This window comes from Sus scrofa, chromosome 15, assembly GCF_000003025.6.
Source record: "Sus scrofa isolate TJ Tabasco breed Duroc chromosome 15, Sscrofa11.1, whole genome shotgun sequence".
NCBI classification, from domain to species: Eukaryota; Metazoa; Chordata; class Mammalia; order Artiodactyla; family Suidae; genus Sus; species Sus scrofa.
This window is the reverse complement of record NC_010457.5, coordinates 106,528,443-106,541,145: the sequence shown is the minus strand read 5'-3', so window position 1 is coordinate 106,541,145 and position 12,703 is coordinate 106,528,443. Positions and strand designations below refer to the sequence as shown.

The following is a 12,703-nucleotide window of genomic DNA, read 5'->3' as shown; positions in this document are numbered from 1 at the left end:
GAGGGGCTGTGGAGAAAAGGGACCCCTCCTGCACTGCTGGTGGGAATGTAAACTGGTACAGCCACTATGGAGAACAGTTTGGAGATACCTTAGAAATCTATACATAGAACTTCCATATGACCCCGCAATCCCACTCTTGGGCATCTATCCGGACAAAGCTCTACTTAAAAGAGACACGTGCACCCGCATGTTCATTGCAGCACTATTCACAATAGCCAGGACATGGAAACAACCCAAATGTCCATCGACAGAGGATTGGATTAGGAAGAGGTGGTATATATACACAATGGAATACTACTCAGCCATAAAAAAGGATGACATCATGCCATTTGCAGCAACATGGATGGAACTAGAGAATCTCATACTGAGTGAAATGAGCCAGAAAGACAAAGACAAATACCATATGATATCACTTATAACTGGAATCTAATATCCAGCACAAATGAACATCTTCTCAGAAGAGAAAATCATGGACTTGGAGAAGAGACTTGTGGTTGCCTGATGGGAGGGGGAGGGAGTGGGAGGGATCAGGAGCTTGGGCTTATCAGACACAACCTAGAATAGATTTACAAGGAGATCCCGCTGAATAGCATTGAGAACTATGTCTAGATACTCATGTTGCAACAGAAGAAATGGTGGGGGAAAAACTGTAATTGTAATGTATACATGTAAGGATAACCTGACCCCCTTGCTGTACAGTGGGAAAATAAAAAAAAAAAAAAAAGAGGTATATGATGCTCCTAACCCACCAGTTCTCAAATGCGTACATGCAGATTAACACAGAATATGTGAAAAAGCAAAATGCCTGAGCTCTTTCAAATCAGAATTTCCATATGTATTCCATATGAATTTCCACAAGTCTCAAGCCCTGTATTTCTATTAAGCTTCCCAGCTGATATTTATGCATACCAAAATTTAAGTACCACAAACCTAATCATCTAAAACCTGGAAACATAAGCTACAGAATAATTATACTTTCTTAGGTAAAATTATAAAATGAAAAAAATAAATATATTTCACAGATAATAACATACAGTATAAAAATGTAGGTGTATCTGTTTACAGGTGAGAGCTATACAGAAAACACTAATGAAATAAATTCTCAGGATAAAACCCCTATCACTGCCTGTAAAGCAACCTTTTTTTTCATCCTGGCTGAATCAAAGTAGGCATAGTAAAAGGTTTTTCAATATAATAACAAATCACAAGACTACTGCAAAAGCTACACTCATCCTTAAAAGTTCCACGTGAACAACAAACATCATTAGTAATCAATAAATGCACTATCATTTTGCTAATAATTGTTTAAAACAAATTAATTGTTTATTTGTACCAGATACCTGCAAAGAATAATGAAGAACTTGACAAGCAAAATTGACAAGGCTTGTTGTTCTTCCTCTAACCCATCTGCCATTTTCTGAACACACTGTAGAAGCTGGCTCCTCAGAACCTGCAGAATATTATCAGGAAGCAGAGATATTCCTGGAGGCACATCATCTACCCTAAGGGGAACAAAATAAGAAGGGTATTTAAATATAGAAAGAAAATCTTTGGCACTTTAAAAGAACTGCACTTTCAGGAGGTCATGAAACTGACTAGTATACATGAGCATGTGGGTTTGATTCCTGGCCTTGCTCAATGGGTTATAAGGATCTGGCGTTGCTGCGGCTATGGTATAGCCTGGGATCCTCCATGTGCCACAGGTGTGGCCTAAAAAAAAATAAAAAGAATTGCACTTTCTGGAGTTCCTGTCATGGCTCAGTGGTTAACGAATCTGACTAGGAACCATGAGGTTGCGGGTTCGATCCCTGGCGTTGCTCAGTGGGTTAAGGATCTGGCATTGCCGTGAGCTGAGGTGTAGGTTGTAGACGCAGCTCGGATCCTGCGTTGCTGTGGCTCTGGTGTAGGCCAGCGGCAACAGCTCTGATTAGACCCCTAGCCTGGGAGCCTCCATATGCCGTGGGTATAGCCCTAAAAAGACAAAAAAAAAAGTTTCATATATTTTCAATAAGGATTATATATGAATTTCTATCATTAAGGTGACTAGACTAGTTTTATGTATCTTGCATATAACATTCACTTGAAAAACTGAAAATTTCCTACTAGCAAAATCTAAATTTATGATTCAGTTTTCTAATGATAGGAAATAGAATTTTAAATAAAAAAAATAAATTAATTAATTAAAAAATTTTTTAAAATTCTTGGCATTCTTCATCTTACTTTAAATACAGTAGCAATGTAAATCTACATAATGTTTTTATTTTACTTTTATTTTTTGCTTTTTAGGGCCACACCTGCAGCATACAGAAGTTCCCAGGCTAGGGGTTGAATCAAAGTTATAGTTGCTGGCCTACACCACAGCCATAGCAATGCAGGAACCAAGCTGCATCTGCAACCAACACCACAGGTCATGGCAACACTGGATCCTTAACCCACTGAGTGAGGCCAGGGATCGAACCCATCCTCATGAATATTAGTCGGGTTCATAACCTGCTGAGCCACAACGGGAACTCCTTCTACATAATATTTTTAGAAATGACCTCCCAAGAAAGGAAACAATTATAATGTATGGATAATAAGTGCATCTTACAAAATGCTAGGAGATCAAAGGCCAAAATAATGAGGCCATAAGATCGTTAGGTTCATGATTTAAAGTGAGCTGTAAATTTTTAAAAGAAAAGCACTTCTAAGCATAAACTACAAGAATATTCTTTTATGAGTAGAAATCAATAATACATAATCTTATTTGATTTCAAGATTTAATAATGCTTTTCAACCTTTATGAACCTGTTACAAATAGTCTAATGGGAGAGAACTCTGAAATCGTATTTATAAATAATAAAGTGCTCGTGCTTTCTGAGCATAACCACATCCTTTTTTAAGTTCAATGCTTTGGTCCAAAGCTCTAATGCTTTTTCTCTGAATTTTACAATTACCTCCTATCTGGGCTTCTTGCCTTCAGTCTCAACTCTTTCCAATCCACCCTCCATTATGCATTACCAAGATGACTTTTAAAAAACAAACTTGATCATGATATTCTTACACAGAAAATTCTTTAGTAGAGTCTTATATCTTCCATAACAAAAAAACAAAGTCCATTAGCAATGCATTCATGGCACTTTATGACCTGGCTCCTATCTGATTCTCCAGATTCGACCCTTTCGCTGCCTATCTCCACCTCCAAACTGCATTTGCCTCCTTGAAGTTGGGTTTTTTTTTCCTTTTCAGGGCCATGCCGGCAGCTTATGGAAGTTTCCAGTTAGGGGTCCAAACAGAGCTGCATCTGTGATCTACATCACAGTTCACATTAACACAGATTCTTAACCCACTGAACAAGGCCAGGGATCGAACCCACATCCTCATGCATACTAGTCGGGTTGGTTACCACTGAACCACAATGGGAACTCCCTTGAAATTTTTTGATTCACCAGATACTCTTTTTCATCATCAACCAGCACCCATTTCTCCCCTCCCCTCACAACAGGGCCCTACAAGTGGAGTTGCTTTTGTGGCTAAGGGTGTCTCCTCATTTTTCCAGCTTTTTACCACAGCCAATCTAATCTCCCTTACCTAACTACTAAATCCACAAGATGATGTGAGATACAATAAGAACTTCCTCTAAGAAGCCTGGGCCATCATTAATAGGTCCACAAATAACAAATGCTGGAGGGGGGCAGAGAAAAGGGAACCCTCCTGCATTGTTGGTGGGAATGTAAGCTGGTACAACCACTATGGAGATTAGGATGGAGATACCTTAGAAATCTATACATAGAACTACCACATGGCCCAGCAATCCCATTCTTGGGCATATATCTGGACAAAAGTTTCCTTAAAAAAGACATATGCACTCGCATATTCGTTGCAGCACTATTCACAATAGCCAAGACATGGAAACAATCCAAATGCCCATCGACAGATGATTGGATTAGGAATGGAATCCTAATCCCACACACACACAATGGAATACCACTCAGCCATAAAAAAGAACGAAATATGCCATTTGCAGCAACATGGATGGAACTAGAAACTCTCATACTGAGTGAAGTACGTCAGAAAGAGAAAGACAAATACTATATGATATCACTTATATCTGGAATCTAATATAAGGCACAAATGAACCTTTCCATAGAAAAAAAATCATGGACTTGGAGAACAGACTTGTAGTTGCCTAGGGGGAGGGGGAAGGAGTGAGGTGGTTGGGGAGCTTGGGGTTAAGAGACATAAACTACTGCCTTTGGAATGGATAAGCATTGAGATCCTGCTGTGTAGCACTGGGAACTATGTCTAGTCACTTACGATGGAGCATGATAATGTGCGAAAATAGAATGTGTCCATGTATGTGTAACTTGGTCACTATGCTGTACAGCAGAAAAAAAAATGTATTGGGGAAATAACTATTAAAAAAAAGAAAGAAGTGAGCATGGGAACTCTGAGATTGGGGAAATGGTGGTAGGCAGAGGAGAGAAAATATGTGCACTTTCACTTACACATTTCCATAAGATTTTAATTTTTCACTCATTTTATAATTTTCAAATCTAGTTTTTAAAAATCTGAAAACTTCACCTCCTCTAAGATGTACTCTAAGACTATGAAAATAAATGTTTCAATTAGAATGTCTGTTGTGTAGTAAATTTTATGCGGATGAATGAAGTGACACATAGTGGACCCTTAGTTTCAATAAAGACCACATCTGAAAGACCTCCCCACTTCTAACTTTCTGGGAGGGGAAAGGAGCTAGAGCCTGAGTTTAATGACACGGTCAATGTTATAAGACACAACAAGTTCCTGTTGTGGCTCAGCAGGTTAAGAACCTGACTAGTATCCATGAGGATACAGGTTCAATTCCTGGCTTCGTTCAGTTGGTTAAGCTGTAGCGCAGGTTGCAGATGCAGCTTTGGATCCAGTGTTGCCGTGGCTGCGGTAGAGACCTACAGCTGCAGCTACAATTCAACCCCTTGCGTGGGAACTTCATATGCGACAGGCGCAGTCTTATAACTAAAAGTAAATAAATAAATAAATAAGACCCAACAGTTTGAACACCCAAAGCTCAAAGACCTTCCTTCTCTGAACACACTGATGTTCAGGGCAGGAACCATGACCTACTCCACAGGGAGAGAGTACAGAAACTCTGCAGCCAAGACCCTCTCAGCCCTGTTCTAAGTGTATCCTTTATAATAATACTGTAATTACAATCATAGGATTTTCAGTGAGTTCTGTGAGTCATTCTAGCAAATTATTGAACCCGAGGGAGTCATAACAAACAACTTCCAAATTTATAACCTGTTGGTCAGAAGTGTGGGTGGCTCCCAAGACTTGCAAATAATGTCTGAAACAAGGGCAATTGTGTGGAGGACTTTGCCCTTAACTTGTGGGAACTAGTGCGAACACCAGGCAGTATCAGAATTGAACTGCAGGAAACCCAGTTGCCAGTGGCTTACCAAGTAAAGAAGAGCCTTTTAGAAGTCAAGTCGAGTATCAGAAAGACTGCCATGATTAATCATCAATGTCTGCCATGAAAGCAGGGTTATGCAGGAGTATCACATGAGTTACGTAACTGCCATCCTTGTAATACGTTATCAACAAAGTTTTTGTGACAAAAATTAACAAACTCACCCAAGGGTAGGAAATTAAGTGTTTCTACATACCTGGTAGGAAGCTTTTCAAAGTCAACATCTAAGAATTGTTCGTAGCTAGAAACAAAATTGTCCAACCACAGCTTCAGATAATCTGGATCTTTCTGAAATAAGAAAACCATTGTAATATTAAATATATGTCTGGAATTTTTTAAAAAAATGCATTCACTCCTATTGAACAGATATGAATTGATAAGTTGAAAGAAGCAATAATATGAAATCTCTAAGTGACATTCAGGAAGATATATATGCTGCTTTAAAATGTGTATTAAGGAGTTCTCTGGTGGCCTAGTGATTAAAGATTCGGCATTGTCACTGCTGTGGCCTGGGTTTGATCCCAGGCCCAGGAACCTCCACATGCCATAGGGGCAGTCAAAAAAAAAAAAAAAAAAAAATTAAGAACCTAGAAAAAGAGCAAATTAAACCCAAAGCAAGCAAATGGGAGGAAACATTTATATTTATTTATAAAGATTTAAGCTGGGAGTTCCCGTCGTGGTGCAGTGGTTAACGAATCTGACTAGGAACCATGAGGTTTCGGGTTCAATCCCTGCCTTGCTCAGCGGGTTAAGGATCCGGTGTTGCTGTGAGCTGTGGTGTAGGTTGCAGAAACGGCTCAGATGCTGCGTTGCTATGGCTCTGGCGTGGGCTGGTGGCTACAGCTCCAATTCAACTCCTAGCCTGGGAACCTCCATATGCCGCAGGAAGCGGCCCAAGAAATACCAAAAAAGGCCAAAAAAAAAAACCTTGCAAAAGAAAATATGGTAGAATACTTTTGCAATCTTGAGGAGACAAAAATTTCTTAGGTAGGACACCAGAATCACTAAGAAAAAAATAATAATTGGCCTTAATCAAAATTAAAGACTTCTAGTCATCAAAAGACACTGTTAAGAAACTGAAAAGGTGGAGTTCCCATTGTGGCTCAGTGGTAATGAACCCGATTAGTATCAGTGAGGATGCAGGTTTGATTCTTGGCCTCATTCAGTAGATTAGGCATCCATGGAGTTCCCGTCGTGGCGCAGTGGTTAACGAATCCGACTAGGAACCATGAGGTTGCGGGTTCGATCCCTGCCCTTACTCAGTGGGTTAACGATCCGGCGTTGCCGTGAGCTGTGGTGTAGGTTGCAGACGCGGCTCGGATCCTGCGTTGCTGTGGCTCTGGCGTAGGCCGGTGGCTACAGCTCCGATTCAACCCCTAGCCTGGGAACCTCCATATGCCGCGGAAGCGGCCCAAGAAATAGCAACCATAACAACAACAACAAAAAAGACAAAAGTAGATTAGGCATCCAGCGTTGCCATGAGCTGTTGGTATAGGTTGGCAGCTGCTGTGGTGTAACCACAGACATGGCTCGGACCCCACATTGCTGTGGCTGTGGTGTAGGCCAGCAGCTACAGCTCCAATTCAGCCCCTAGCCTAGCAACTACCATATGCTACAGGTGTAGCCCTAAAAAGCAGAAAGAAAATGAAAAAGTAAACCATATTATACTACCTGAAAATACTTTCAGTACATATATCTGAAAAAGGACTTGAACCAAGAATATATAAAGAACTCTTATGATTCAATGTAAAAAGGACAACTCACTTTAAAAATGGGCAACAGGCTCAGACATTTCACAAAAGAAGATACACAAATGGCCAAGGAGCATGGAAAAGCATTCTCAACACCATCAATTACCCAGGGAAATGAAAATTAATATGAAACAGAATACCATTACACCCACTAGAATGGCTAAAACTTAAAAGACTGTCCATACCGAGTGTTGGAAAAAATGTAGAATAATTGGAACTCATATTTTCGGCAGAAGTATAAAATGATATAACCACCTGGAAAACAGCTTGGCAGTTTCTTCTAAAGTTAAACATAAATTTCCACATGGCCCATTTAATCCTCTCAGGAGAAGTGAAAACATATATTCACAAAAAGACTTGTACAAAAATGTTCATAGAAGATTTATTTTTAATGGCCTAAAGCTGGAAACAAACCAAAACGTCCATAGCAGGTTAACTGATAAACTGTAATATATTCACAGAATGGAATGCTATTCTGCAATAACAATGAATGAACTATTAGTATAACAACAAGTAGAAATTTCAAAAATATGTTGAGCAAAAGATGCCAGGCATTAAAGTATATACACTGTGCGTGATATCATTTACACAATGTTCTAGAGCAGGCTATAGTGTCAGAAATTAGATTACTGACTGTCTTTCAGAAGACTGACTACAAAGGGACACAAAGGAAATGTTCCTAGATGATAGAAATTTTCCATTTTATTAGGGTAGTGGGCACACAAATGTTTGGCTGTATCAAAATTCATCATATTTGGGAGTTCCCGCAATTGTAGCACAACAGGATCGGCAGCGTCTCTGAAGCACCAAGATGCAGGTTCATTCCCTGGTCCTGCACCGTGGGTTAAAAGATCTGTCGTTGCCATAGCTGCAGAATAGGTCAGAACTGCAGCTCAATTCTGACCCCATGGCCCAGAAACTCCATATGCTTCAGGGCATGAAAAACACATACACAAAAACTCATCAAATTTGGAGTTCCCTTGTGGCACAGCAGGTTAAGGCTCTGGAATTGTCACTGCAGCAGCTCAGGTTGCTGCTGTGGTGCAGGTTTGACTCCTGGGCTGGGAATTTCCACATGCTGCAGCTGTGGGCATGGCCCCTCAAAAAACAAAACTCATCAAATTTGACACTTAAAATCTGTGAATTTTATGGTTGGTAAGTTACATTTCATAGTTGATTTGGAAAAAAAACAACAACACTGTGACTCCTCAGAAATGTCTTTTTAAGTATAAGTTGCACCACTAAAAATGATGCTCAAGGGAATTCCCACTGTGGCACAGTGAGATAAGGATCCGGTGTCGCTAAACCTGCAGCAAAGGTAGCACCTGCAGCTCTGACTTGATCCCTGGCCCAGAATTTTGCATATGCCATAGGTGTGGTTAAAAAAAAAAAAAAAAAAAAAAAAAAAAAAGATGCTCAAATTTGTTTCTTTTACTTCCTTTACTCCTTTTTACTCCAGTCAATTTCAACATGATATTAGGAGTCTTAATTAGTTTTTAAATATCATTGGTTAGGCACTGTTCTTACATAAAGAGAACTCAAGTATTTATTTTCCTAAAATAAAAGCATTACACTACAAATCAGAATTCCTGAAAGAATGTTCCCAGAATATGCAGACTGCTGACATTTCATGTATTTGTTTTTTCTATTAATATACTGTTGCAAAATCAGATCATAATTTGTTACCATCCACATCATCACTGAGAAATAGGACGGAAATATTTCAGAGAAAGAACTACCTCTTATGAGAAATGTTCTCAAGAGTTTCATTAATTACCTTGTTCAACTTCAACTAGCACACCATTCACGCATTTATTCATTCATTTATCCATTCAGGATAAGACTCCAGAAATACAAACAACTGGAGTTTTCTTTATCATGGTTCCTTTTTAATAAAGCAGAGAATTAACTCCCTGTAAAAGTTTGACAAAAAAGTTATCTCCCCATTTGCATAATATTTATTAACACAATACACAAATATATTAAGTACTGCAGAAGCACTGAAGTGACTCTTCCCTGTCACCCTAAGTTTGCAAAACAGTTTTTCTATAAAAATAAAGATAATATCTTTACACATGTACATATTTAAGTATTTCATGAGCCCCTACGTCACATGATTTTAAGTGCATTATTTTCCTTTCAAATCTCTTTGCATTTAAGTCAGTCATATTCATAATTTATTCTCTAATGTCTTGGCAAAAGAAAATAAATTCCTCCCATATAAACATTATTATTAATGGTGATTAGTCTTTCAGGCCAGCCCTCAAGGCTGACAGAGACTAGCTACTTCAAAAAACATTTAATAAGTACCAGTCAACCATGTACCAACCAAAGAGAGTGCTGGACTCTATGGGCCTGAAGACAAAACATAACGTCTATCAACTATATTTCAACTTAAAAAAAAGAAAGCTAAAATAACCACAACCTTGTCTTCAAAGTGCTTTCTTCAATAGGAAAGAGAAGCATCAAGAAATAATGCAAAACATCCTCAGAAGTAAAACAGTTGTGAAAAGTATCAAAATAACACAGTCACAGAACCTGTCAAGGTTGGAGGTAACTGAGTAACAGAAGTTCTCAGAAGTTTTCTCAGGTCATAAGCAGATGCTTTCAAGGAGAAAGAAGGAAAGAGGGTAAGTCCAGATAGAAAATAGCAAGATGTGCTCCAAGATGTACAATACTGGTACTGTTCCAGTGTGGAAAGAACACAGTTCTATTCCAGAACTGAAGCAGTGGGACAGATACAAAGGACTATAAGACTTCAAGAACCCAGCATTTCCTAAGTGAGTATTTAGGAACACTGTCCATTTGGATGAGAACAGATTTAATTTGAAAAGTTAAAGAAAAAGAAAAGATGGCTGTGCTTAACCAAGTTTGAGAAGCACTAGTTAAGCAATGTTAAAGAAGATTTTTAACAATATATTATCTTAGTTCCCGTTGTGGCTCAGTGGTTAACACATCTGACTAGGAACCATGAGGTTGCGGGTTCGATCCCTTGCCTTGCTCAGTGGGTTAAGGATCTGGCGTTGCCATCAGCTGTGGTGTAGGTGGCAGATGTGGCTCCGATCCCACGTTGCTGTGGCTGTGGCGTAGGCCAGCGACCACAGCTCCAATTCAGCCCCTAGCCTGGGAATCTCCACATGCTACGGATGTGGCCCTGAAAAGACAAAAAAAAAAAAAAACCCAAAAAACAAAAAAAGAATACATTATCTTAAAAATGAAATATGCCTGGTGAATGGCATTGGAAGAGGTGAATATGAAATTTCTGAAACATATATAACTTTACCCTCCTGACTGCATTTCACTAGTTCTACCAAAAACCAACTTATTTGGTTGATCCTACTATGTTTATTATTTTAATAATTTCTGCTCTAAGAGCATTTTATTGAACAAAATTACAAACATACATAAAAGGTAGAGAAAATGGTATAAATGACTCAGTTCCAACAACTATCAAATCATGCATAACCAATCTTCTTTCATCTATATCCTCATCCTCAACTGATTTATTTTTAAGCAAGTCCAGATATCCTATTTCGCCCACAAATATTTTGGTATCTATTCGTAAAAAATATCTTTTAAAATACAGCATCACATCTAAAAAAACTAGCAATACTTTAATATCAGATGATGTTCAAGCTTTCCTGACTTGCTTATAAATGCCTCCCCCCACCTTTTTTTTTTTTTTTTTTTTTTTTTTTTTTTTTGGGTCATGCCTGCAGCATCCTAAATTCCTGCACCGGGGACTTAACTCACACCACAGCAGTAACACCAGATCCTTAACCCACTGAGCCAGCAGGGAACTCCCATATATGCCTTTCTTAACTGTCTGATAAGATCAGGACCCAAATTAAGTCCACAATTTGCAATCTGTTAGTGTGTGTGTGTGTGTATGTGTTATATATATATCTATATATATAGATATATATACACATATATTTTTTTTTTTTGGCTTTTTGCCATTTTCTTGGGCTGCTCCCATGGCATATGGAGATTCCCAGGCTAGGGGTCCAGTTGGAGCCGTAGCCACCGGCCTACGCCAGAACCACAGCAACGTGGGATCTGAGCCTCGTCTGCAACCTACACCACAGCTCATGGCAACCCCAGATCCTTAACCCACTGAGCAAGGCCAGGGATTGAACCTTCAACCTCATGTTTCTTAATTGGATTCGTTAAATACTGAGCCATGACGGGAACTCCTGTTAGTATATATTTTAAGGCTTTTAAACCTACAGGTTTCTTTTAGATTTCTCTTTTTTCCCCCCTAATTTACCTGTTGAAGACATTGGGTCTTTTGTAATTTAGTTTTTCTTACATTAGAGATTTTGCTGACTGCCTATCTTTATATTATTTAACATGTTCCTAAGTCTTCTGACTTTCCTGTGAAGGAGTATACCTAGAAACTCTCAGATTTGGTGGGGGTGGGGAGGTGCAAAAATTCTACATAGGTGATGTTATATATGTTCTTCAGATAATACATACCTAGTTATCTCTTTTGTGATATTAGAAGCTACTGATTATCATTTCCTAGATCCGATGTTTTGAGTAACTTTTGTAATAAAAGTTATAATTTCCTTATGATAACACCATGACTACTAGAAAGATTTGCAGAAGGAAGACCTATTAATTTACTCTCAAACTTCCAGATTCTTAAATTTATATCCAGATACAGATTGTGTTTATGCCATTCATCTCAAGATGTTATATGGATAATTTATCAAAATTAAACATTCCTTAAAATATGTCAACCTTCTTATTTATGTACATTTCCTTCAAGAACCAAAACAAATGTAACAAATTTGAGAACTTTCATATTAACCAAACAAAACAAAACAAAACTTAGGAGTACCTATTGTGGCTCAGTGGCAACAAAACTGACTACTATCCATGAGGATGCGGTTTCAATTCCTGGCCTTACTCTGTGGGTTAAGAATCTGGCATTGCTGTGAGCTGTGGTACAGGTCACAGACGCAGCTCAGATTCCTGGCTTCTGTGGCTGCACCTCCAATTTGACCCCTGCCTGGGAACTTCCATATGCTATGGGTATGGCCCTAAACACACACACACAAAGAAAAAAACCTTAAAATTTAATAATCTGCTTCTGCATAACAAAGTAAAGAGCTTAAACAACAAATACTATGTTTTGTAGGGCCAGGAATTCAAAAACAGTTTAGATGGGTGGTTCTGGCTCAGCATTTCTCACTAATATGTAATAAAGATGGAAACTAGGGCTGCAGTCATCCCAAAGCTTGACTGGGCTAGAGGAACTACTTCCAACCTCACTTAAGTGGTGGTTGGCAAGGTTTCAGTTCTTCACAACTTGGGCTCCTCCACAGGGCTGTTGACAACATAGCAGCTTGCTTCCCCCACAGCAAATGATGAAGGAAAAAAAGAGTAACTGAGAGGGAAACAATAGTGTCTTTTCTAATTTCAGAAATGTCATAGCATCACTTTTGCCAAACTCTATGGGTCAGAGACAAACCCTAACACAATGTAGGCGAGGACT

The 12,703-nt window shown here is 38.8% G+C and overlaps 1 protein-coding gene across 7 annotated transcripts in view; it reads right to left on the bottom strand.

Annotated features, from left to right (window-relative positions):
* NBEAL1 (neurobeachin like 1) overlaps nucleotides 1-12,703 on the bottom strand; it is a 170,684-nt gene that overhangs the window by 145,540 nt on the left and 12,441 nt on the right. For 6 of the 7 annotated variants that reach the window (XM_021075105.1, XM_021075106.1, XM_021075109.1 and 3 more), the window contains exons 3-4: nucleotides 5,646-5,737; nucleotides 1,341-1,502 (exon numbers count right to left, since the gene is read on the bottom strand). In XM_021075105.1, coding sequence (XP_020930764.1) covers nucleotides 1,341-1,502; nucleotides 5,646-5,737 — 254 coding nt within the window. Of the gene's footprint in view, nucleotides 1-1,340; nucleotides 1,503-5,645; nucleotides 5,738-8,977; nucleotides 9,114-12,703 lie in introns of all 7 variants that reach the window. The other variant, XM_021075110.1, reaches the window with a different exon arrangement.